Source organism: Marmota flaviventris, chromosome 1 (assembly GCF_047511675.1).
Source record: "Marmota flaviventris isolate mMarFla1 chromosome 1, mMarFla1.hap1, whole genome shotgun sequence".
NCBI classification, from domain to species: domain Eukaryota; kingdom Metazoa; phylum Chordata; class Mammalia; order Rodentia; family Sciuridae; genus Marmota; species Marmota flaviventris.
Genome location: NC_092498.1, coordinates 212154335 through 212180398, shown reverse-complemented (window position 1 = coordinate 212180398; position 26064 = coordinate 212154335). Strand labels below are relative to the sequence as shown.

The 26064-nt window shown below is 51.0% G+C and overlaps 2 protein-coding genes across 2 annotated transcripts in view; both read right to left on the bottom strand.

Moving 5' to 3' along the window:
- Olfm2 (olfactomedin 2) overlaps positions 1-5642 on the bottom strand; it is a 60964-nt gene extending 55322 nt beyond the window's left edge. Inside the window, exon 1 of the mRNA XM_027955309.3 lies at positions 5453-5642. Coding sequence (XP_027811110.1) covers positions 5453-5524 — 72 coding nt within the window. The 5' untranslated portion in view covers positions 5525-5642. The remainder of the gene's footprint in view (positions 1-5452) is intronic.
- Positions 5643-19887: 14245 nt separating this feature from the next.
- Positions 19888-26064, bottom strand: part of Col5a3 (collagen type V alpha 3 chain) — a 38323-nt gene continuing 32146 nt past the window's right edge. Inside the window, exons 65-68 of the mRNA XM_027955268.2 lie at positions 25918-26030; positions 24336-24404; positions 22097-22336; positions 19888-22000 (exon numbers count right to left, since the gene is read on the bottom strand). Of these exons, the coding sequence (XP_027811069.2) occupies positions 21854-22000; positions 22097-22336; positions 24336-24404; positions 25918-26030 (569 nt within the window). The 3' untranslated portion in view covers positions 19888-21853. The remainder of the gene's footprint in view (positions 22001-22096; positions 22337-24335; positions 24405-25917; positions 26031-26064) is intronic.

Here is a 26064-nt window from a genome sequence, read left to right as displayed (position 1 = left end):
TTGCATAGGTTCTACGTAAAAGCTACACCGTTTTACATAAAGGACTTGCACATGGGCAGATTTGGGTATCGTAGGAGGTCCTGGAACAAGTCTCCTGCAGATACGGAGGCACAACTGTGACAGTCCCTGAACATACATACTGTCACTGAACATGTGCACATACTACAGACAATTCCTATGGGCCCAGGATTAAAGTGAGGGGCAGAATTGATTCCCATTTTTATTTAAGTTTTTGACATTTTGTGCATAGATATTTTGCATAAATTTTGCCTTTCTTAAAAAATTTGGTTAGTTGGGTGTGGTGGTGCATGCCTGTAGTTCCACTGACTTGGAGGCCTGAGGCAGGAGGATCACAAGTTCCAGGCCAGCCTGGGCACCTTAGCCAGGCCCTGTCTCAAAATAAAAATCAAAAGGGGCTGGAGGTGTAGTTCAGTGGTAGAGGATCCCTGGATTAAAATCCCAGTACTACAAAAAAATTTAAATAAAAATTTAAAAAGGTTTGAATCCCTTAAATTTTGTACTAGAAACAACTGCCTGACTTATGTTGGCTTAAGACAAACACACACACCGACACGCATAAGCATCACGCACATAGGAACAAAGTTCCTGCAAAAACCTCACTTCACCACTAGGTGTCGCCTCAGCTCCTTATCTTAGGCCTAGCCCCACCAGGCTCTGGGTTTTGAAGTCTTGAACATTTCATTTACCTCCCTCCACCTGGGACACTCATATGCTCTAAAGGAGCTCAGGAAGAATAGCATCTTAACCCTAAACAGTGCTGCCCTATAATGGATTTCAAGCACAAGTAAGGAAGATGGGTTTTCTTAATGCCTTTGCTCCAGGGGTCCCTGCATCCTCCCTTGGTACACTGGTTCCCCCTTAGCAACAGACAGTTCCATAAACGAACAATTCATAAGGTTGGTTTTTGTTTTGTTAACACAGGGGTGCTTAACCACTGAGCTACATCCCCAGCCTTTTTGAGACACAGTCTTGCTAAGCTGCTTACGGCCTCGCTAAGTTGCTGAGGCTGGCTTTGAACTTGCAATCCTCCTGCCTCAGCTTCCTGAGCTACTGGGATTACAGGTGTGCACCATCACTCCTGGCTTTGTAAGTTTTTAATTGCACACTATTCTTTTTTTTTTTTTAATTATTATGCTGGGGGATTGAACCCAGGGCTGCATGTATGCCAGGCAAACACTTTACCACTGAGCCACATCCCCAGCCCAATTATGCACTATTCTTAATAGTGTGACCAGAACCCAGAACAACTGGGAGGGACAAACCCTGGAACACCTCTGCACTATCCTCCCTGGGACGTGGATCACCCCTCTGTGCATGCACCCCACTTGCTAGTTATCAGATTGGCCATCTTGGTATTTCAGTGCTGTGTTCAGGTATCTTATTTTACCCAATAATTGTCCCAAAGCTTAAGTATAATGATATAAATAAATGATTATAAATAAATGAAATATGCAAGTGCAGAATAACTCAGGTATTATGGGTGGTGTGTAAGAACGGGCAGGGGATATTGGGTCAAATAGTAGATACAGAGTTTGGTACTATACCAAGTCTCAGGCATCTACGGGGGTTTTGGAATGTACTCCTCATTAGTTTAGAGGGGGAACTAGTGTACAAGAATCTTATGACTTGAGAAAGAAAGAGACCCTGTGTGTATGTAGGGGGTCCACCCACTCATTCATTCAACAGATATTTGCTGAGCACCTACTGTGTGCCAGGCTCTATTCCAGGCAGTGGAGTGGTAACAAACTTTGCCTGATGAGCTCCTGTTCTAGTGGGGAGACAGATAATAAATGAACACATAAAACATGGAAAAGAAGTGACAAGGGCGATAAAGAAAAATAACAGTAAGAGCTCCAAGGGTGGAAGTGGGGAGGCTATTTTAGATGGTTGCCAGGGCAGTCTTCTTGGAGGAGATGACATTTAAGCATAAAGAAGAGAGGGAGGAAGACAAGTAACTGCTCCTAGGGGTACAGTGTCCCAGGCAGAGGGAATGGAAAATGTAAAGGTCCTGGGGTATCTGGTCCAAATTGGACTATCTCTCCCCACCATGCTCTGGAGATCCCTTGAGAGAGTTGACCCTGAACCCAGATAGTGTCAATGATACAGTTAGATTGTAGGAAGGACTTCCCAGGGGTCAGGAAGAGGGAATTTTTCCTTTAGGAAAGATGATGAGCTTAGAGTTATCAGGTCCTCTGGATGCTTCAGATCATGCACAGAGCCACTCGCTGGCCAGAACCCAGAACAACTGGAGAAACCCTGGATGGATGAACAAGACCTCTGACATGGCAACTTTTTTTGCTTTCCAGTTAAATCTAAACTCCTGCCCACAACCACAAGTTCCTGTGTGGTCTTGCCATTCTGGACTTCTCTGGCCAAATGGCACTCGCCCACAACTGTTCCCACCTCAGGGCCTCTGCACTTGCTATCCTCCTGCCTTGAATGCTCTTATCCCAGGTACACAAGGCACCCTCTTTCATTTCTTTCAGGTGTGGCCTCAAATCCACCCCCATAAACCTCCATAACCACACCTGCTCAAATAGGACCTCCCTACCATTTTTTTTTTTTTTTTTTTGGTAATGAGGATTCAACCCAGGGGCCCTCTACCATGGAGAGCTACACCATGGAACTTTTTATTTATTTTGATATTGATTTATACTAGTCTAGTTGTTGTTGTTGTTGTTTTGTTGTTGTTTGTTGTTGTTGTTATTATTATTATTATTATTATTATCACTATTAATGATAGGGTCTGGCCAAGTTGCCCAGGCTGGCCTCAACGGGATCCTCCTGCCTCAGCCTCCGAGTAGCTAGGATTACAGGTGTGCCCCACTGTGCCTGGCTCCGCCAGCACTCTTTAATCTCCTTCATCCTATTTATTAGTCTTCATGTCATTTACATGGTATTATGTATTTAGGTCGTTCTTGTCTCCTCTGCCAGAAGGTCAGCTCCAGGAGGGCAGGGATTGGATGACTTGTCTCGGCTGTATCCCCATTGTTTAATCATATCTGTTGATTGAAAGGATGAATAAATGATTTCTAAGAATGATACATGGAGAAACCCATTAGGGATGGGGGGGGGTTCTAGGAAGCGATGGAGGGAGGGAAGAGGGGGCAGAGCGCCCTCTCTTAGGGGTTAGCAGGGGCTGAAACTGTTTTCCCACCATGCAGTGCCCCTCGAGGCCACCCGGGGCACTGCAGTCCATGGCAGGACTCCATCAGTCCAGCCCCAACTCATTACTCCATCTTGGCCCCGCCCCATGTGCTCTTTAGCCCCGCCTTCACGGCTGTCTGATTAGTCCCGCCCCCAGCAGCCTGCCCTTGAGGCCCGCCTCCATGATTACACAATTAGCCCCGCCCCCAAGCAACTCCTTCCCAGCCATGAGGTACGTGGGACTCACCCCTAACTGCACCGCTCTCAGCGAACTCTCTGGCACCACTTGGAATAGGCAATCTAGCGTTCTCTAGGGACTGGCAGGGGTGAGGGACAGTCCCCAGGTGGTGATTCCAAGAACCCTTCATAGAAACCAAATTCAGCTTCGTCCCTGGTTCATTTTTTTCCAGCAGTTCAAGTGTGTGCCTTTTGGTCTCTGACTGTCCGTCTTTTCATGTGTTCCTCTTTGCTTTTCTCCAGCTTACATATCAATTGAGTACCTACTGTGTGCAGCCGGATGCCAGGTGCTGGACCGGATGCCAGGTGCTGGACCGCACTCCTTTTCCCAACCAGTGTGTAGGTGCTGAGATGGGGAAACGAGAGGAGGGGATCCCACAACCTCTCCGCATGGAATTGAAAATCCTCTTGTCTAGAATGTATCCTCCATCCTCCCAAGCCCCCACTGGGGGTGGGCACAGCTGATTCCTTTCTTCTGCTGGTCAGATTAAGGAAGGTGCTAGACTGTTTTTCTTCTGAGTTTCTACCTGAAAACCCCACCTAGTGACATCTACACAGACACTGTCCATACCCTTGAAGTGAATTCTTCAACAAGCTCGTAAGCATGTGGCTCAAGAACCTGATTGCCTCGGTTCAGTCCTGTCTCTGCGACTCCTGAGCTGTCTGGGCTTGAGCAAGTGACTGTCCTTTTCTCTGCCTTAGTTTCCCCATCTCTAAGGGTAACAATAGCATCCACCAGTAGGGCACTGAGGAGAGTAAATGCCTTCCTTGGGGCTATGTGCTTGAAACAGTGCCCTTCACATAATGAGCACTTAGGAATGCTTGCAGTTATAATTATTATTTCATTATTTTTGATTCCAGCTTCCTTCTAAGCCCCTCCATAGGGGGTATTCCCAACCCCAAGATGGAGGAAAAGAGGTTTCTCAATAGCTGAAGAAAGCTTGGACCCTCACATTTTGCAAGGTTCCCCAAACCTGCCCAAGCGATGGGGTACCACAAGGAGACAGACCTGCATCTGTGAGAACATGTATGGGGTTTACAAGAAATCTACACGCACGCACACACGGGTATGTGGATGCTCTCTTTTGCACACACAATCCCCCCCACTCCCTCTTTTAGAGTAATTTATTCAAAGGCATAGAATGGCACATGGTCATCTCAGCTCTCACCCAGTCACACACCTGGTCACATGCGTTTTGTACAATACCCATGCATTTGGAAAGGGTCATGCAAAAACTGTCACACACAGTCCTTGACACAGCTATAGCTGCACAAATACCCCCAGGATTAACACGGTCCTCACTTGAATTGATGTCACACTGCCAGTCACATACACACTCACAACTCCATGGGAAGCTTACAAGCCTCATCATCACACCAACCCTCCGGTCACAGCCACCCACTGTCACACACAGACTCTCCCTCACGTACAAACACCCTCTCCTAGTCACACCCCAACTCACTTACAGTTGGACAAACACCTGCAGGGCCACACACACAAACTCCCCTCGGTCACACCCAGAGCGACACAAAGACACGTTTATCCTGCCCCCCCCCCCCAGCACCTCAAACACGTCCCCATCAGTCACTCACACGTGAGTCCCGCCCCCTTCCCCACTCTGGGGGTGCAGATGGGAAGTGGGGGGCTTCAGCTAACACCTGGGCCATGATAGAGAAGTGAAGGGTAAGCGACATCCTAAAGCCCCCCGAAGTTTCCCCCTCCACCTCACTCAGCTCCAGAGAGACGGCGGGGTGTGGGCTCCAGGTCACCGGTCACTGAGGGGTTAAGAGCCCCAAAGCAAGGATCATGCTGTCTCCCAAACCATCCCGGTTTGGGGCTGCATTTGAAGTCCCCCTGCTACTCCCCCCATGCCAGGGTGGATGTCCCAGCCCCTCCCCCGCTGCGACCCCCGCCCCTCGTCCCTCGCCACCCTGCGGCTCTGGGGGTTGGCTCATGGAGACCCCGACCTCGTTTCTCCGAGGACCCTCCGCGCGCCCCTGCCCTCCGGGACTCCCCCGCGCCCACACCTGCCCGCCGGGCCCCTACCTGTCCGGCGAGGCCTGAGCACAGCAGCGGCAGCAGGAGCAGCGGCAGCGGCGGGACCGTGAGCGGCCACATGACGCGCCCCCAGCCCGGCGTTCCGTCCCCCCGCCAGCCCTAGCGGCGCCTCGGCGCGGGGACCGCCACCAGGCGCGACCCCGCCCGCGCGGCAGGGGCGACCCTCCACGCCACCTCCCCCGCCTCGCCGGCGGCCGGGATTCCGCCCCACCCCCGCCCCCCAGCTCGCTCGAGTCTTTGTTGCGGGCTCCGCCCCCCGCCCCGCCCCCAGCTCGTCTTCGGGCGCCGAGCGAGCCGGGTCGGGGGACCCGAGGGGCGGGAGCTGGCACTGGCTGGGGGAGCCGCGGACAGGAGCCAGCGCCCCACCCCAGGGCATCCAGGGAGTGGGTCACGGAGATGGGGTGAGGGCGTCCGTCACGTGCATGTCAGTTTCACCCTCCCTGGAGGTTTCCCACGTTGAGGAAGGAGGTGGGAGAGAGGTGGGGGGAGAGGGAGTTAGGAGGAAGGCCTGGAGCTAGAGGAGAATCATCCAAGAACCCAACAATCTGCAGAGAAACTGAGGCACAGGGCCTGTGAAATTGGAAGTTGGAGAAGGGGCCAATGCCAGGACAGGGGCAGGTAGAGCAGAGATGGACACTGGGAGTGAGAGGCAAAAGCGGGGAGCAGGAGCGTGACATTGAGAGGAGGCCAGGGGCATGACCAGGTGGGCGGACCTGAACTCCTGCGGGGGCATCTCATTTCCACTCTTCCTGGGCGCCCTTTCCCTAGGGCTCTCCTGATGGAGAACTTATCCTCTCCCCAACCCCTAGCCACACCTGGACAGCCTCTCCTGGTTCCTGTTTCAATGGCCCAAAATGACAGACCGGATTCCCAAGAGAACCAAAATGTGAAGGCCGCCTCCACACGAGGCATTTGCATATGAAGGGCGTCCTTGTCCGGTCTGCCTTCTCTGGGGAGGCTCTGCAGCCCTCACCTGGTCTCCCCGCAGCCCTTCAATGGCTCTTTGCTGGAAGGCAAGTAAATGAAATTATGAAGGAATCTGCTGTAAAATACAGGGGAGGGGTGAGAAAAAATAGCATTTTTCTGACCCTACTATGTGCCAGGAAGATAGCACATTATTGATGGTTTTGTTGAGACAAAGAGGAAGAGCTTGGTGTCTAACAGCCCTGGCTCTGTCACTATTTTGCCATGTAACCCCAGGCAAGGAGTTTTCCCTCTTTTTAAAAGACCTGAGGGCAGAGAATGTGGCTCAAAGGTTAAGGGTCCTTGAATTCATTCCCTGGTTCCAAAAAAGAAAAAAGAAAGAAAGAAATGTTATTTGGTGTACAATGAATCAAAATGCATTCTGATGTCATATATACCTAATTAGAATAAATAAATAAATTTCATTAAAAAAAAGAAAGACCTGTTTCCTCCCAGCATCTCCCACTGTTGGGAGACATCTGTGACCTGGGAGCAAATAGCACACTCAGTCCCCAGAGCACATTGCCACAGAGCAGTTGAGGACACTGGCCGTAGGATTGGGTCACAAGTCAGAATCTGAGCCTGAGAAAACATCTCAGCTATTCCTCCACCTCCTTTTTTGAAACGGGAGACTGTCCTTTGCTGGATCCTCAAGCCAAACCTGAAGAAAGAGCATGTAGTTTGGTACATTCTGAAAACTCTTGACCAAGAGTGGGCGCCCTTGTACAGGGCTTTGTTTCAGGACCATGAACAGTGTCCTCCTTGGGTTCTGATCAGGGAGACGGTCACTGTTCTAGCCAGGGTATGACCTGTGTTATAATGCTGAGCTTTGGCCAGTATGACTTCAGGTCCATCTCTCATCTGTTCTCTGCTCTCTTTTGTAGTAGGGGAGATAGCATTTGTAAACTACATTTCCCAGGCTCCCTTGCCTCTTACAAACTACATTTCCCAGGCTCCCTTGCTTCTGGTTAGGCTCAGCCAAATGGGAGGTCTAGGAAGAGATTGGAGGGTGAAAAGAAAGTCTAAACCAGAATATTTCTCCCCCTCTCTCCACTTTGGGTGTCTCTAGGAGTGGCTGTTGGGTATTCCTGGTTGTCTCAGCCCCATCAGGTGTCCCCCATCATGGTTCAACTCTGTCCAGGTGGCTGTGACTCTGGGTCTCCAGCAACTAACTAACTTCTCTGTTGTTTCATCCTCTTGGAAAGATGGTAATTTGCTTCTCTGGGGCTGAGTCACTTTCTCCCCCATGCTCTTCAAACCTACCCAGCACCTCTGTGACTCATTCCCCCTGTGAAATCCCCTCTATTGAATTAACTGGCTTGGGCTCTGGTGTTTTCAGACTGGACTGGAGCCAATACATTAAATGTTGTTTTCGTAACCACTGCTATGGTCAGTGGCAATCTCAGTGTCCTCATCATGCTGTGGTCAGTGTCCTACTGAATGGTGATCTATGCTGTCATCAGCATCCTGGTTCTGCTGGGGTCAGCAATGTGGTCAGTTTTGTGGTCATTGATGATCATTCCTGGTCATGCTATGGTCAGTGTGGTGATCAGTATTGTCAGTGTCCTGGCTGCCATGGGCTCAGCATCCCCATCACTGTCCTGGTGCTGTGTCATTGTCCTGAACTTGCTTTCGACAGAGGCCTGGCCGTGCTGTGGTCAAAATTATGATCAGGTCATTCTGTGGTCAGAGTCCTACTCAGTTTCCTGGTGGTACTGTGACAGCTTCAGAGTCAGCACTGGGGCTGGTGTCATGATGAGCGTGGTATCTACAGTGCAGTGGTCAGGACAGTGACCCATCCCTGAAGACACATCAGGGTCAGATTCCCAAGGATCTCATGTGGCAGAACTGATGAACTGGGTGGGTCAGTGTCTGGCATCAGGCAGAGGACACTGTGACATGTGTGGGAAGCAGAAAGGGCATTGGATTTTGTCATCTTTTCACTTGAGTGTCCCTAATTGGTGCTTAGGAAGCCATTGGCTCTGCTGCCCTGGGACCCTTCATGTGTCCAACTGAAGGACACAGCCCAGGTCTTTGTATTCTCCCCACCCTACCCGGGGCCTGTCGTAGGGAAAATGATCAAGAAGTTCATGAATGAATGAATCTATTACATGTCTACTTACGCCTTTGTTTTTGCTAATCCCTGTCTTTATGATTCCAGGTCCTTTGGTAGTAATTGCAGAAACCCAGCTTGAATTGAACTTAGCAAAAAAACAAAAAAACGGGGGGGGGGGGTGGCAAGGCTGGGTATCGTAGCATGCATGAGGCCCTGGGTTCAACCCCTAGCATTATGCTGAAAACAATAATCCAGGGGTAACAGAATTTAGGCATGGCTGTATTCATGGGGTTCTGTTACATCTTCAGGATTCTGTCTCCATTTCTTGTCTCTGTGAGGAATTCTGTTTTAGACAAGAGGTGACAACATCAGTTCCCAGAGGCTTCTATCTTCCAAGATCAGCAACATCAGCAAAAAGAGAGCTTGCAAAATAGTGACTGTGGTCCATCGCCAGTCATGTGCCCATCCTGAACCAATCTGAGGGATGTGGCTCAGCCAGACCAGCTCACAGATCATCTCCCTGGAACCAGAGAGTACAGTCGGTCTCCCTCAACTGCACTGGGTGGGAGATGGGAAGTGGGGGATGCAGAACTTTAAAAGGGAGAAGATGCTGTGGAGGTGAAACTAAGGATAGGGGGTTGATTCCCCCGCATGCAGCCTACTAGTGTGCTTCCTGTATCGCAGTCCGGCAGGCTAACACTGCATTTCCTGACTCCCTTGCAGCTACGCTCCGTGCTGCTCCGTGCCAGTTAGTTTCTGCCAATCCAAAGCCTGAGAAGTCGGAGGTGGAGGTGGGAAAGTCGTCTTCCTGCTGTCTTGGTAGAGGCAGCTGCCACCGCAGTTGTGGAGACTTTGGGTTTTCCTGCAGGTATGTTCCCATTTCCTGCCACGAACTTTATCACCAGCTTTTATTGAGAAACAGTTGCAGTAAAAATGAGGGTGGCCCCCAAACCGCTACATTGCCACTATAGCACTATAGTATTCTCTTTATTAACAGCTTTATTGAGATATAATTCACATAACATACAATTCACGCCTTGATGTGTACAAGCCAATCAATGGCTTTTGGTGTATTCCATCATTAGCTTTAAGTGCTAATAAAATATATATAACATAAAATTTGCCACTTTAACCATTTTAGATGTGCAGTTCGCTGCATTCATTAATTCTACCACAGTGTTCAAATCAGCGCCACTACGTGTTTCAAAATTTTTCATCACACCAAACAGAAATTCTGCAACCATTATGCAATGCCTCCCTCTTCTCCCCATCCCAGCCTCTGGCAATCTCTCATCTTCTCTCTGTCTTTGCTTAGTCCACATGTTCCATGTAAGTGAATCACATGGTATTTGTCCTGTCGTGCCTGGCTCCTTCCACTTAGAGCAGCACTTTAAAGGTCTACCTGCGTTGTAGTGTGCACCAGAACTTTCTTTTTTCTTACGGCTGAATAGCATTCTGTTGTATGGATATACCACACTTTGTCTGTCACAGTGATGTACTCTTTTTTATTTTATTTTTTTGCAGTTCTTGGGATTGAACCCAAGCCTTGCATTTGCTAGGCAAGTGCTCTAGCTCTGAGTTGCACCCCCAACCCCTAGTGATGTACTTATTTATTTTTTTTTAATTTTTTAGTTGCAGATAAACACAATATTTATTTATTTATGTGGTGCTGAGGATCGAACCCAGTGCTTCACACATGCTAGGCAAGCGCTCTGCCACTGAGCTACAGCCCCAGTCCCCTGGTGATGTATTCTTGAAGCCAACAGTTACCACGGGGTGATTCCCCACCTTCCTGCTGATCACCAAGGCTTGTGGGTGGGACATGGACAGGAGATTTCCTATGCTGACTCAAACTATGGGCTCACCCTAGAGCCCCTTCACCCATGTTCTTCTCTTTCTTTCTTTTTTTTTTTTTTTTTTTTTTTGTAGTGCTGGATATTAAATCCAGGGCCTCACACATGAGAGGCAAAAGCTCTACCTCTAGCTATGAGCTTTATATTTTCATGGCTCTTTCTTTCTTCCTTCCTTCCCTTTCCTCCTCCATCTATCTCTTCCTCCTCCTCTTCCTTCTCCTCCTCCTCTTCTTCCTCCTCCTTTTCTTTCTTCTTCCCCCCATCCCTCAGCAGTACTAGAGACTGAACCGAGGATCTGAGAACATTCTGTTAAGCGAGCAATCAACCACTGGATTATATCCACAGCCCTTTTTATTTTTTATTTTGAGGTGGGGGTCTTACTAAGTTGCCAAGGCTGCACTCAAACTTGCAATCCTCCTGCCTCAGCCTCCCAGGTCACTGGGATTACAGGTGTGCACCACCAGACCTGGCACCTTCCACCACTTCGTAAGTACCAAGATTCCTGCTATCTTAATCCATTCTCTGTTGCCAAAGCAAACTACTTGAGGCTGGAAACTTTATAAAGAAAATAGTTTGTTAGGATCACAGTTCTGGAGGTTCAAGAGCAAGATGTCTGCATCTGCTTAACTGGTGGGGACCTGAGGCAGAGGGCATCGCAATGGTGAGAGTATGTTTGGAAGCCAGGTGGGTTCAGAGTCATACTTGCTGTTTTTATAACAACATACTCTCCTAGGAACCAGCCAGTGTCCTGGGAGGACTCCACTGATCCCTTCTAAAGGCAGCACCCCAAAGACCTAATCACCTTCCACTGAGCACCACTCACCACACTGAGGACCCAGCTTCCGATCTACGAACCTTTAGGGACACACTGAAATCACAGCACCCGGTATCGGTTCTTCTCTTCCAAACTAAGCCCTGATTGACATGTGCTTGGAACGTCCATTCCCTTTATCTGCCAGGGAAGACTTCAGCATTCATAGGGCCTGGTGCCCCAGGCCACGCTGGACACCTCCCTTGGAACACCAGTCCCCACTCCTTGAGCTCCAACGAAGCCCAGAGCACTGGGCTAGACCTTCCCGGCTACTTCCTTGCACTCTCGCAACCCTGGGAGGTAGAGGTGCTTATCCCCAGTGAGAAGGTTGAGGCTCAGAGGTTAAGTAACTATCTCAGGAGCAGACGTGGGATTCCCACCCCGCTCCATCCAACTCAAAGCCCAGCTCTAGACCTCTGCGGCATGACAGCGAGGCCATTTGCCTCACTTCTGTCCGTCTTCATCCAACCCACATAGGCAACTGAGACTCGATCCTGCTGGGGACCCCGGGAAATGCGGAGAGTCCAGACTCAGAGCTCACCTGAGCGTGAGGGTGCAGGGGTTTAATCTCCGGGTCCCACCCATCAGGGAGAGCAGCTTTCCTGGACCATGGGCTCAGCAGGCTCAGCGAGGGAGAGACCATCACGGCGAGATGCTGACTCGGTGTCGTCCAACCCAGACGCGGAGCTCTCTGCGCTGAGGGTGTAGAGGGACACCTGGGCCTCCCACGGCCTGGCTGTGCCCGGTGGGCTGAGTGTTCTGCCGCCCCTCCCCACCCTGCACCTCCACAGGGATGGGAGCAGGTGCCCTCCGGCTCCAGGCCTCCCGATCCCGCCCCTCCAGATGTTCCCACAGACAGGACCTCAGTCCCCTTCCCAGTCCCAGAAGAGCGGTGGAGGGAGGCCTGGGTTCAGCCTGGACCTGCAGGGCTTCTCCAGCTGTCCTGTCTGATCCACTGCTCAGCCTTTTCTCCTCTTGGACATTTGTCACTGTCCAACTGCTGCCACTGCTGGGACTCCTTGCCCCTCGGGCATCACACACATGCGCACCTGCCGAATGACCCAGTTGTGGGATGGGAACTTGGTCCTCCAGTTACACAGACGGTGCCTCCAGCAAACAAATGCACACATGCAGGACTTGGGCACACGGTGAGCCAAGGCAGCATGGCTGGGCACGTGGCCCCGGGCACAGCACCCCACGGAGACACAGCCGACCGTCAGGGGTGGAAGACCAGCCAGAGGCAAATCAGCCACGGCTACCCAAGAACAGGACCTCGCAGAGTCCAGCACGCACAGCCCCACCGCACAGGGCGCCCCCAATGGACCCCCAAACCCACAGTACAGACACAGCACACTCAGATCCCGGCGTAGATGTGTCATACACACATCCACATGCAATACGTCTACAACACGAGCACACAAAACACGCAGTGCCAGCACAAGCTCACACACACACACACACACACACACGCACACACGCACACAAATTCATAAACAGGACACGTGGTCAGGCCCCACACCCCACTGACCCACGAGAAGGGCAGATGGTTCACACACAAACCGGCTCTTGCACGCCCACCATGGGGGCGCACAGGGTATAAAACACACCTGCACACGCACAGCGCACACACAGTCGCACTCACAAGCAGCCAGGCAGAGAGTTCACACACACACAGAGACCCACAGGGACTCGCCACGCTGACTTCCTGTGACACGCAAGCTCCGGGCCGGGCAGCGTGGGAATGAGGCCGTGAGTGGGGGCGAGGAGGCCCAGATGACTCAGGAGGCCTCCTGGGGGAGGGGTGGGCCGGGAGCGTCCAGCGCATGTGGTTCCCATTACGGGCCTGGGAATTGAGGCATGAGCTGGCGGGACAAGGAGACCCAGCATCACTTCCCAGCTCTGCCAAGGCAGGAAGAAGGGAGGCCCTGACTGAGGTTACAGGGCTGGAACTTGGCTGGGAACCACAGCAGCTCCCACAGCTGCCGTCTGCCCTGGGCCCGGCCAGCCTGGTGCTCATTTCAGCCCCTACAGTAGCCCTGGGAAGGGTTTCACAGGACAGGAGAGTGAGGATCAGAGAGGTTATGCTACTTGCCTAAAGTCACCCAGGAAGTGGAGTTGGGATTCTGATCAAGGACTCTGTGTAGCCCTGGCCCCTGCCCCGAGGTAGATGCAAGGACTCCTCCGTTTGATCCACAAGTAGAGACTGAGTGCTGCTTATGAACAAGGCAGTCCCCACCCTCAGATTATGGGATGCCGGGGTCTCTGGCTCTTTGGAGGGCTCTGATCTACCCTGGGGTGGTTGGTGTCAGGAGTGACACTCTTACCGAAACCCAAAGGATGAGGAGGAGCTAGCAAGGTTCGTGGAGCAGGTGGGACTGGTCATCTGGTGAGGGATGGTGACAGGCCACACCACAGCTGCCAGTTAGAAAGAGTTGGACTGTACTTTGGGGCCACCAGGGAGCCTTTGAAGTGGTGAGAAGAAAGAGACAGTGGGGTCTAGTGACCAGCATGAAGTGCACACCTGAAGTGACAGCTGAAGATGTGCGTGCTTCTTACAGCATCCCACACTTCCCTTCTCAGAATCTCCACCCAGGCACTTAAGTGTGTGCCCAAAAGATAGAGGATGTTAGCCGGGCTCCGTGGCACACGCCTGTCATCCCAGAGGCTCAGGAGGCTGAGGCAGGAGGATCGCAAGCTCAAAACAGCCTCAGAAAAAGTGAGGCGCTAAGCAACTCAGTGAAACCCCATCTCTAAATAAAATACAAGGGGCTGGGGATGTGGCTCAAGCAGTAACGCGCTCGCCTGGCATGCATGCTGCCCGGGTTCGATCCTCAGCACCACATACAAACAAAGATGTTGTGTCCGCCGAAAACTGAAAAAATAAATATCAAAAATTCTCTCTCTCTCTCTCTCTCTCTCTCTCTCATAAAAAAATAAATAAATAAGTAAAATACAAAATAGGGCTGAGGATGGGGCTCAGTGGTCAAGGGCCCGTGAGTTCAATCCCTAAATGTTGAAAACTTGACAAAATGAGAAATACCTACAAGTTCATGCGAGAACAAGATGAAGAGAAAGTCACACGCTGCAGCCAGAAGACAGGGCCGAGTTGGGTGCTGCGGCCACGCCCGTCACCCAGCGACTCGGGAGCCTGGAGCAGAAGGGGCACAAACTCCAGGCCATACCAGGCGATTTAGGGAGACTCTGTCCCAGAATAACAAATGAAACGGGCTGGGGTGCAGTTCAGTGGCAGAGCACCCCAGGTCCTGTCCCTAGTGTGACACTCAATCCAGTACAGCACAAGGACAGCCTCAGAGCTCCTGGGAGAAGAGGCGAGGCCCCCAGTTAAGCTACAAAGCAAGCTGCAAAAGAACGTGCTGTGTTCTGTGCTGTGAGCCCTGGCTCCAACCCTGCCTGGCCATGCACGTCGCCCATGGATACAGCCCACAGGCTCCGTCAACACGGAGAAACACTGGGAGGACCAGGGTTTCCACACTCGGGGCGGGGGGGGGGGGGACCAGGGCAGCCAGTGTTTGCTGGGGACAGAATTTCCTCTGGGACAGATGGGGAAGTTTTGGAGATGGATGTGGGAACAGCCACACAGCCACGTGAAAGCCTGTTCTTGCCACCAACTGTGTGCTTCATTCATTGGGACAGGATCTTGCTGTGTCGCCCAGGCTGGCTCTGAACCCCTGGGCTTAAAGCGATTGCCTCAGCCTGTTTAGTAGCTGCAGTGACAGGTCACGCAATCGCACCCAGCTCACCACAATTTTAAGTGTTTTGGGGGGGCTGGAATGTAGCTCAGGGTTACAGCACATGTGCCAGGCCCTGGGTTCCATCCCCAGCAAAGTGATTTTTTTTTTTTTTTTTTTGGTGCTGGGGATGGAACCCAAACCCAGGGCCTGGTGCAAGCGAGGCAGGCACTCTACCAGCGGAGCTATAGCCCCTGCCCATTTTTTTCTTAAAAGAGTTTTGTTTTGTTTTGTTTTAATAAATCCCCCACTCATCTGCCTTTGATGTGGAAAATGAGGGGGTGAGAGGCAGGGAGACACAGCACTTGTGTGTGCAGGGCTGGACTTCTAAGGCAGGGTGGTGGACATTCCTTACAAAGTTCTCTGTATATCATCATTTTTAATGATGGCGACACCTTTATGGCTGTGGCCACATAGCAGTCATTATTCTAAATGTTTGGCCTATTTTAACTAGTTCAGTCCTCACACGCCGGGATACCCCGTACTGTTCTCAACCGCAGAGACCCAGGCTCTGGGCGGGGGTGGGGGTCAAGCCCTCCTGGGAGCCCAGGTGTTTTGGCTCTAACCGTTACACACCCTCTCCCCACCCCCCTTCCACACTTGGTGTGTGTGTGTGTTGGTGGGGGAGCTCAGTGGTAGGATGGCTGCCCAGCAGGTGTGAGGCCCTGGGTTCCATCTCTGCACCACAGAAAAAGGAAGGAAGAAAGGGGGGGTCCCCAAAGAGACTGGAGGGGGGTGGGCATGAGAAACTTTCTAGAAAACACCTCCAACTTGTTTGGGTGGTAGATTTGTGGGTGTAGACCGTTGTGAAAAACCATCAAACAGAACGCTGAGGCTTGGTGAATTTCATTGTATATAATATGTACCTCCAAAAAATTTTTTTTTGAGATTCCTGAGCCAGGAGGAGACATTTGTACCACCCATGCACAGCAGCCTGATTCACAGGAGCTATGAGGTGGAGGCCACCAAAATGTCCTCGTGGATGAATGATGAGCGGCAGGGGCCCATCACGCAGTGAGCATGGTTCAGCTATAGGGAGGAAGGAGACTCTGGCCCAGCACACGCGGGCGAACCTCGAGGACTTATGCTCAACATCAACCTGTTCCTAAAGGACAGGTACTGCCTGATTCCGCTCCTGTCATCCTTGGGGCCGAGGCCTACCCTCTCCAAGGGAAGTCCCTGATATCTGGGTACTCTGGACATGAAGCAACAGAGAGGGAGGGGGTCATGTGAATGCCTGACCCCGCTGTTCCCAGAGGTGCTGACAATGCGTACAGATTCACACCCGGCCACACAAAGAACCCCTCAGATACTGGATTTACTTACCGTTTGCCTCACTAAAATACTAACCCCACCACAACACAGGTCATTGCCTGTTCACTACTGCATCCCCAGAGCCCAAAACAGTGCCTGGCACGTAGTAAGGGCTCCATAAATGTTTGTTGAATGATGAGTGGTAGGGAGGGGTGGGACCTCTGATATGTTCAGGATCAAGTTGAACTGAGTCTGTGTAGTAGCTGGATATGGTGATGGCATGTCTCTCTGTGTGGGGCTGTGTCCCCCTCTGTGCCCACGCTCCTGTCACGTGCCAAGCCTCGGGGTGCAGTAGTTCGAGGGTGACAATGGAGGCCTCTCTAGCTCCAGATGTGGCTGGATCTCTGAGGGGGGGGTCTGTGAACACCATCATGAGGGAGGGAGGGAGGCACAGCCGGATGTGCGCCACTGTGTGTGTGCCCTGCTCTTCACACCAGGGTGTCTGAACACGGCTGAGGAGGCAGGTTGTACAATGTGGGTCTGGGATGTGACCTGCAGCTGTGGTGGGGATGTCAAGGACCAGAGTCCGTGGGCCTTTGGTCCCTGCGAGTAGCTGTGCCTGTGCCTGCTATGGCATGATGTGTGTGTGACATCCCCTGCTGGGCCCACAACCATCTCTGTACAAAGCCCCAAGGCCCCTGCTCCACAAACACACTGGCCACCCGCCCCACCCCCAGCTCGGAACAGTGGGTTTCAGTAATTGCTCAGGAAGCACAAGCACAGCGATTAATTAAGGCTGCTGAATATGCAAATCAGCTGGGGGTTTTCCCAGCAGCCGCCTGGGTGCTGCCAACCACGCTGAGTCAATCCAGGGAGCCGAGCGAGGCCAGAATTCCCTTCTCACACCTTTGTCAATTAACCTTTAATTTACAGGGCCGGGTTTCTCATTCACTAACGAGCTTTGGGCTAATTAAAGCACCTTATTAAACTATGCATTAATTGTCGCTTCCCTCCATAAAGCCTGCATCAGGATGGTTAGAGTTGGAAGGCAGAGATAAACCAACTGCAGGCAAACCCTGAGCTCTATATGCAGGTCAGCCACTATCCCTCATACTCAGGTCCTTCCTGCCTCATCTGTGAAGTGGAAAGGAGAGACACTGAGAGACAAATCCAAGTGCTGAGCCCAGGGGTGTTGTTTTGTTTAAATAACCATAAGAGGGTCTGTAGCTCAGTGGCAGAGTGTTTTCCTAGCATGTGTGAGGCACTGGCTTTGATCTTCAGCACCACATAAAAATAAACAAATATGTGATAAATAAATTAAACCGAGTAAACATTGGATGAGCAATATCTGGTAGGTAGACAATAAATGGCCATTACGATTGGTATTGATAGTGTTAGCACATCTCCAGTGACAAATTCACAGTGGTAGGGCTTTTGAGGACAAGGATATTCAATATTAAATTTTAATTTGTTCCTTTTCCTGAAATGAGACCTCCTGGTTGTCACACATGCTCCCATGCCAACCTTCAGTGAAAATTGGATTCACTTACCGTGTTAGTCAGGATAATTAATGATAGTTGCTATAACAAGCAACCCTAAAAATATCTCAGTGGCTTAAAACAATCAAGCTGTGTGTTCATATCACCATCTGATGGAGATCTCCTCCAAGCAGTGACTCAGAGAATCAGGCCCCTTTCAAGTCCCTGATGCAGTTGGCCTTCTGTATTGTCAGGATTCAATCAACTACAGGTTGAAATATTTGAGAGGAAAAAAAATGGGACTGCTCTAAACAGGTACAGAATTTCTTCTTGTCATTATTTTCCAAACAATAGAGTATAACAATGATTTACATAGTATCAAGTATTATAAGGAATCTAGATGGGATTTTCAAAATAAATTGGCAGCGCTGGGGATTGAACCCAGGACCTTGCCCGTGCTTGAACAGAACTCTAGTGCTTTACCCTGGCCCAGAACAAGATGTCAAGTGCTGAGACCAGGGGTTTTATTTTGTTTAAATGACCACAAAAATTCCCCTAAGGAAAGGCTGGGAGTATACAGGGAAGTGTGCAGAGGTTATATGCAAATACCATCCCATTTTGTATGAGGGACTTAGATCCCTGGACTGTACTTGGAGGAAGGGACTCCAGGAGCCAACCCTGTAGCCTGAGTGACTGATTAGATGACGCTCCCATTGTACACCTATGACTGCCAAGGTTACCTTAAAGGGAAAAAGAAGCCAGAGGATCACACAGGAGACTTTATAGCATCCCATTGGCTAAGACCCTATCACTGGTCCCAACCTAACTTCAAGGGAAGCAGGAAAATCTATTTCCCAGGATGTGCTCAGGAAGAGAAAAGCCCCACATAGCGCTGGTGTTGCCACCAATTTTACTTTATTTTTGCAGCACTGGGATCAAACCCAGGCCCTTGCACATTCGAGACAAGTCCTACTGAGCTGCAGCCCTGGTCCCTCCCCAGGCATTTTTGAGATAAGGATGTTCAAGGGAGGAATTAAAAGGAAAACAGACCCAAGTCTATATTTGGGTTGCTGAAGAGAACACAGAGTAAAGAAATCAGTAGAAGCAATAAATCAGAAGAAGTGGCCAAGACAAATGCCAGCCCCTCCCAGGCTTTCCTTGGTATTTGGGGGTGTCGGGGTCCTTCACTGTGGAGGTGTCCTCACGACTCCTGGCACACTTCCGGTCTCTGTGAAGTCTACCCTCGCCTCTCTATCCCAAACGTCCCAACCCCATCATTCTCTATCAGATCATTTGTTTAAATTTTCTTTCACAACAGTTACTACCAGCTGAAATTGCAGTCTCCAGCTATTTATTTGGGCATTATCTGTTTCCCTTGGGAGTAAAATCCCGAAGGCAGACGCCACATATATCTTCTGTCTCTGGCATCTAGAAACAGTACCTGGTGTGGAGTAAATACCCCAGAGAACTGCATAAGGGAGAAGTCAGCGGATAAATGAACTCATCCTCAACCACCAGACAGCTACAGATTTTCTAGAATCAGGACACTGAGCAACATTGAATAATGAGGAAACCTAAGACAAGTCAGGTGGCCGTAGAGGGTTCAAGAGCAGGAAGAGTAGGGTGGGCAAGGCCTGGGTTTTTTGGGTGGGGGAAAGTTACCCCTGCCTGCAACCTCGGCCCACCCAGTCCTACCAGACCCAGCTCACACCATCCTCCAGCACCCCTAACTAGACTCAACCCCACAATGTCTAACGCCCACCACCATCACCCGATGAATGGTGTGTCCATAGAATAGACTTGTTCAACAATAAAAGGAATGAACCCTGGGGCTGGGAATGTGGCTCAAGCGGTAGCACGCTCACATGGCATGCACAGGGCACTGGGTTCTATCCTCGGCACCACATAAAAATAAAGATGTTGGGTCCACCGAAAACTAAAAAAAAAAATAAATATTAAAAAAAGAAAAAAAAAAAAAAAGGAATGAAGCCCCAGTGGCTTGGGAGGCTGAGGCAGGAGGATCGGGAGCTCAAAGCCAGCCTCACCAACGGCAAGGTACTAAGCAGCTCAGTGAGACCCTGTCTCTAAGTAAAATACAAAATAGGGCTGGGGATGTGGCTTAGTGGTCGAGTGTCCCTGAGTTCAATCCCAGTACCCTCCCCCCCAAAAAGGAATGAAGCACTGAACGGTACGCTAAGAAACGCTACTAAACAAGCCTAAAAACTACTGCTAAGTAAAAGAAGCCGGACACAAGGGCCCTTATTGTCAAACTCTATTTATATGAAATGTCCAGAAGAGGCAAATCTACAGAGACAGAAAATTGATTAGTGGTTGTCTAGGGCTGGGAGGCTGGGAAGAAATGAGGAGTGATTGCTCATAGATATGGCATTTCTTTGGGGTATGATAAAAATATTCTAAAATTGATTGTGGTGAAGCTTATACCAGTTTGAACAGATGAAAACCACTTAATTCCCCAGTTTCAATGGGTGAATCATATGGTATGTGAATTCTATCTCAATAAACCTGTTTAAAAATACTTAGCCAAAGCCAGTGCTATAAGGCCAGATACTGGGGGACTGAGGCAGGAGGATGGTGGTAAGTTCAGCCCAACATCTTACCCTTGATTCAAGTCACCTTGAATCTAACCTCATTTCAACTGATCCCGTGATCAACTCCCCAAACTGCCAAGCCACTTGCTCGGTTCACCCCACTTCTGAAATCCACCTTAATTCAACCCAACAGCCAATTCCTGATTCTCATCTCATTTTTTAGTTCTTTAAATTTTCCTTTATTTATTTATTTTTAGGTGCTGGGGATTGAACTCAGGGGCACTCAACCACTGAGCTACATCCCCAGCCCTATTTTTTTTTAGAGACAGGGTCTCACTGAGTTGCTTAGTGACTCGCTGTTGCTGAGGCTAGCTCTGAACTTGCGATCCTCCTGCCTCGGCCTCCCGAGCTGCTGAGATTACAGGCGTACATCATTGCCGTGGCTCTCATCTTGTTTTTAGTTTAACTTCCCCATCCCCAGTCCCTACACCCCAGTGACTTCAAGCCACAGCTCCTACCTGTCTCCCCAGCCCATAACCCACCCGCTGACTTGCCACTCAGATCTTTGGCCTCTACTGATTTCACCTCAACATATGACCATGTCTCCTTATCATCTCTCCATTCCCCGGCTCAGGGCAGCCAGAGATTCCAGCACTGATCAAAGCCAACATGGGAAGTTGGGTATCTTCAACTTTTCTTCCAGGATTCTGGGCTAGTAAACACGCCCATGACTTCCAACGAGTGCCATTATAATTAACCCCCCCAAAGGGGTACCCCTAATTGAGACAGGTGGGGGCAGGTCCTTCCAGTGAGACAAGAGCTGAACCCTAAGAGAGAGGCGGCCGAGGCCGGATGAAAGACAGAGACGGGACACAGTTCCGTGGTTTATTCTCAGACTTGAGATGCCAATTTTGCCCTAGGGGCCTGGGATGGGGAAGAGTGGGGTTGTGCGGGAATCTCTCTCATCATTTCCCAGCCTTCCTGAAGAGGAAGCAGATTAAATATACAACAGAGGGGCTTTTCCCTTTTAATACACACCTGGGTATAAATAGGGCAGCACCATTAGGATCCTGATTCGTCCCCACCATCTTGATCCACAAACCACCTGGCACGGCGAGGTAAGCTTGGGGGAATGGGAGGTGGGGGCTGGGCTGAGGCAGCAAGGAATACACAGCTCTGTCCAGGGAAGTCCAACTTCCCTCTGTAGTCTGACTTCAGTCCCTTCACCGTGAACCCACGTGGGAATGAGAATGAGGGAAGAGGTCCCAGATGGGATCAGGAGACATCCAGTGCTTAACTATGGGGCAGGGGAGCACCAAGGAGTGTTGGGGGCACTGACTGAGGGGCGGGGGCGGGCAGAGGGGGGCATGTGACTCGGAGTTAGAAGCTCACTGCACAGGGGGTTCATGGGTAGGAGTTGAGGGGTGAGTGAGATGGAGGAGAGGAAGGGCCAGAATGCACCTGCGCCACCCGGAAGGGGGGAACGCCTGAGCCCTTGGGCCAAGGAGTCCATCCCTCAACCCCCAAAAGGGAGGAGTATTGTTTGACCTTGACCAGCGGAGTCACACCTCCTGGCTCAGAGTCCCAAGAGATGATAAATACGGTGGCTTCAAAGCCTCAGCACCAAGTGGGCCCCGTCCAGGGCTCCCTCGCTGTCCTTCCCACCCACTAGACTCTCAGCTGCTGAAGCAGACAGGCCCCAGTTCAAACCCAAACTTCTGGTTCGTCTGGCCAAAGTCAAGGGCGGACACGTCCCACAGGGGCAGAAAGCCGGCTCGGGAAGAGCTAAGCTCCAGGAGGGTCTTCGCCTGTCCCTTCCGGAGCTGACGAGAGAAGACAGAGCCGGTGGTGAGCAAGGAGGAGGGAGCAGCAGCCTCTCCTCCCGATGCGCTGCGGGCACCCCTGCTCCAGCCCCTTACCCGGCAGCCGTCGTGGGGAACTCTGATGCTGGCCGCTGTCGTCTGGTTGAAGGACAGCTCTTCCCCATTTGTGCCGAGGAAGCGCAGGGAGCGGCCGTGGTCCCCCGCAGCTTCATCCAGCCAGGCCACGGAGTTCTGGCAGGAGTAGGTGAAGCTCTGGCGGGCCACGGCGCTCAGCAACTTCAGGAAGGTCAACTGCACCACGTTCACCGGGGACCCATCGGCGTCCACGTAGGAGAACTGAGGTGGGGCAAGGCAGGGAGCCAGGGGTTCCGATAGCCAGGTTCTCAGAAGAACCCACCTTCCAGAATCTCTGCCCACCGACATCTCCCCACATCCCCACCTCTAGGGCAGCCGCAACCCCCGGCCTCAGATCCAAAGTCGAATCCCAAGCCCCCTCTTCATCTAGCAGATCACCAGGCCTGGCTCATCGGACTCCCAAATCTTGGCCACTTGTTCCACCAAATCTAGGCTTGTAACATGCTCGAAGCTAGGCAGAACTCAGAAATTCTATCTAGACCATGGCTCTTGTGAGCTCCTGATTCACACAGCCAATAGCTCCCCACATTCTGTATCTGCTCTAATCAATATGGCAGCCATATGTCCAATGGCTGTAGGGCTATTGAGTATTTGAAGTATAACCAATACCACACAAGGAAGGAATTTTTTTACTTTGATTTTTTTTCTTTTTTAAATTCATAACTAATAACTGAGTCATAATCCAATTACCAAAAAGCTTATGTTTAGAAAAAACTGAGTATGCAAATCTGTTTTTCAACTGTTTTCAATGTTGAAATCTAAATATATTCAAGCATTCCCAATAAAATTTAGCCTCCAAACCGTGATGTTGTAAGTGTGAAATTTGCACCTGATTTTAAAGAACTAGTTTTAAAAATGCAAAATATCTTAATTCTTTATGTCGAGACAACAATTTTTGGTATATTGGCTTCAGTAAGATTATTATTAAAAGATAGCTAGCTTGCAATAGCTGGGGTAGGGACACATCTTTTTGGCTTCTTTCTCATCCCTGCATCCTGATGATTTCTGGAATCACCTCCCAGACAGACGACTGGCAATTGTACTCTTGTCTTAGGGTCTGCATTTTGGGAACCCAAACCAAGGTTTGCGCTCATGTCATTACCATAGCTTTGTTTATTTTCTCAGAGAATATCAGCCTCGTGAAGTCGGGAACCGTGTTTGGTTTGCTTCTGTTCCCAGTGCTCAGTACATGCATATTCACTATGTGAACAGCTTCCAAACTGAACCCAATGCCCCACCCCTCCCTCAAACTGACTCTTCATCTCAGAGAAGAGTCTCATCAAACAAGAGTCCCCCAGGTCAGGAACCTGAGCATCATCCCATCTCCTCCTTCCCTGCATCTCATCAGTCACCAGGTCCTATAGACTGGAACTCTAGATACCCTTCCAAGTCACGTCCTCTCTGCACCCCTGTGGCTCCAACTCCAGTGCAGACACCCTCCTCTCTCTCCTGAACCAACACACCAGTCTCTTTCGGGGACTCCTGGCCTCCAGTCCGCACCTCATGCACCCCAGAGGCATTTTTCTTTTTTTTTTTTTTTTAAATATTTTTTTCGTTGTAGATCTTTATTTATTCATTTGTATGTGGTGCTGAGGATCGAACCCAGTGCCTCATGCGTGCTAGGCAAGTGCTCTGCCACTGAGCCACAACCCCAGCCCCCCAGAGGCATTTTTCTGACAGATATTGAATCGGGGTCCCCTTCCTCACTCAAACACATTCCCTGGCTCCCCTCTGCCCGCAGGTGCCTTGGTCTAGCCCTCGCCTGCCGCTTCATAATTCTCCCAGTCTCTAGAGCAGGGCAAGTGGCTTCCTCTGGAAATTCCCCAGACCCCTCTTGACTCTGAGCCTCTGCATATCCTGGCCCCTCTGCCCAGAACATTTGTCCTTGTCCTCCCTAACTTGCTCACCCAGCTCATGTCAGGCTTCAGATGAGCTGTGACCTCTACCAGGAGGCCCTCAGGCCCTGCTCAGTGTCTGCTTTGCACTATGCACCACTCCCCTGTCCTGGCGCCAAGGCTCTGCCCAGGGATGAACTGCTGGTCACACACCCGTGCTGCCCCCACTCCAACCTGCAGTCACCACGGAGACAGAAGAGAGTCTGTCCTGTACACCTTGCCCCTCAGAGCCCCTTCCACACCTCCCTAGGCTGGTTCCCATCAGGCTGCATCTTGCCACCCCACCGTGGCCTGGAGTGACTCACCTTCTTTCCTCGGCGGAATGTGCTGTACCAGTTTCCAGGCTTTTCCTTGGACCAGGAGGCCAGCTTCACCTGGGAGAGGGTGGGAGGGTCACTGCAGCAGCCGCCTGTGGTGCCCATGCATTTACCCCGGGCATCTACCTCCTCACACCACAGGCTGTGGACTGAGGGTACCTCAGGCCGAGCTCTGGCCACGGGGTGGGCCCAACCCATCAACGAGAGGGACGAAGGGGCTTCTGCCCCTGCACAGTCCCCAACCGAGGAGAGTTGGGAATTGGGGGATGGGTACCCCGGCTCCTCACCCTCGAGGGAAACTCCTGCTGTCGTCACTGTTCCCTAGTGGGACTGAGCCCTGGGTCCTCAATCGCACCACTTTAATGCCACATCCTCTCCTGGATGCCTTCCCTAGCCGCCCCACTTCCCCTCTCCTCCCCTGGAGCTTCCTGGCTCAACTCCTAAATAAATGGCTCATCTCAAATCTCTGTCTCAGGGTCTGGATCTGGGAAACCCAAACTCTGTCCTTAAGGATTCCCTGGAGTAGCTTCTCTTGAAGCCATCGAGGCCCACCAAGACGCCTGCTGAGAGACCTGGTCCTGCACCTCAGCCCCCCTAAGTGGGAGGTCTGCGCACGTCCACAGTCCCATCCACTGGGCATCTGAGCTCCTGCTAAGCCGGGGACCTGACCACTCGAAAATGCCAGCACATGTACTTATTGACACTTGGGCAGGCTGCGGCTGCGACTAGTACTGACCAGCCAGCGCGTCGGGGTTAGTAAATGTCTCCTGGTACTGGCATCAGTACTACCATTGCCCAACCATCCTGGGCGGGAGGGACTTTCTCCAGCTCCATTCTACGATGGAGAAACCAAGGCAACAGATCAGAATTCCAACCAGCACTATTTAAATACTGATTTCTTTGGGGAGGTGTTCTTATCTGTCTTCCCTGTTGAAAGTAAGCTCCATAGAAATCGTGTTGGTTTTTTTTTCCCCCTTTTTCTGTGTGTCTGTGGATCCCCTGGGGGGAAGGGAGCACAGAATCGAGAACCTGGGCATGTTAGGAAAAGGCTCTACCACCGAGCCATGAACCCAGGCCCTGGATTTTTTTTTTTTTAATATTTATTTTTTAGTTGGACACAATGCCTTTATTTTATTTATTTACTTTTACGTGGTGCTGAGGATCTAACCCAGGGCCTCGCACATGTTAGGCAAGTGCTCTACAGCTGAGCCACAGCCACCCCCCCTTCTTTTTTTTAATGGTACTGGGGATTCAATTCAGGGGCACTCGACCACTGAGCAGACAGGGTCTCACTGAGTTGCTTAGTATCTTGCCGTTGCTGAGGCTGGCTTTGAACTTGGCATCCTCCTGCCTCAGCCTTCTGAGCTGCTGGGACGACAGGCAGGTGCCACCCTGCCTGGCCAGCCCCTGGATTTTGGATCTTCTGTTGCAGCTCCAGAGTCAGATAGGACTTGGTGTGCAGTAGGCTCAATAAATGTCATTTGAAGGGAGGATAAGGTCAGGGGTGGAGGGGACAGTAGAGCAGAGGCAGCCCTTCCGGTGGCAAAGCGAGACAGTGGGGAACACTCACCACTTCAAACTTCTTGTCGGGATAGAGGCAGGTCTCTCCTCCAGCCGTGAAGTTGCAGAAAACCCTGAGCGCATCCTGGGCGCATCCCTGGTTGGGGTCAATCCAGTATTCCCCTGCCGCAGAGCCGACGGGGCGGATGAGCGGAGG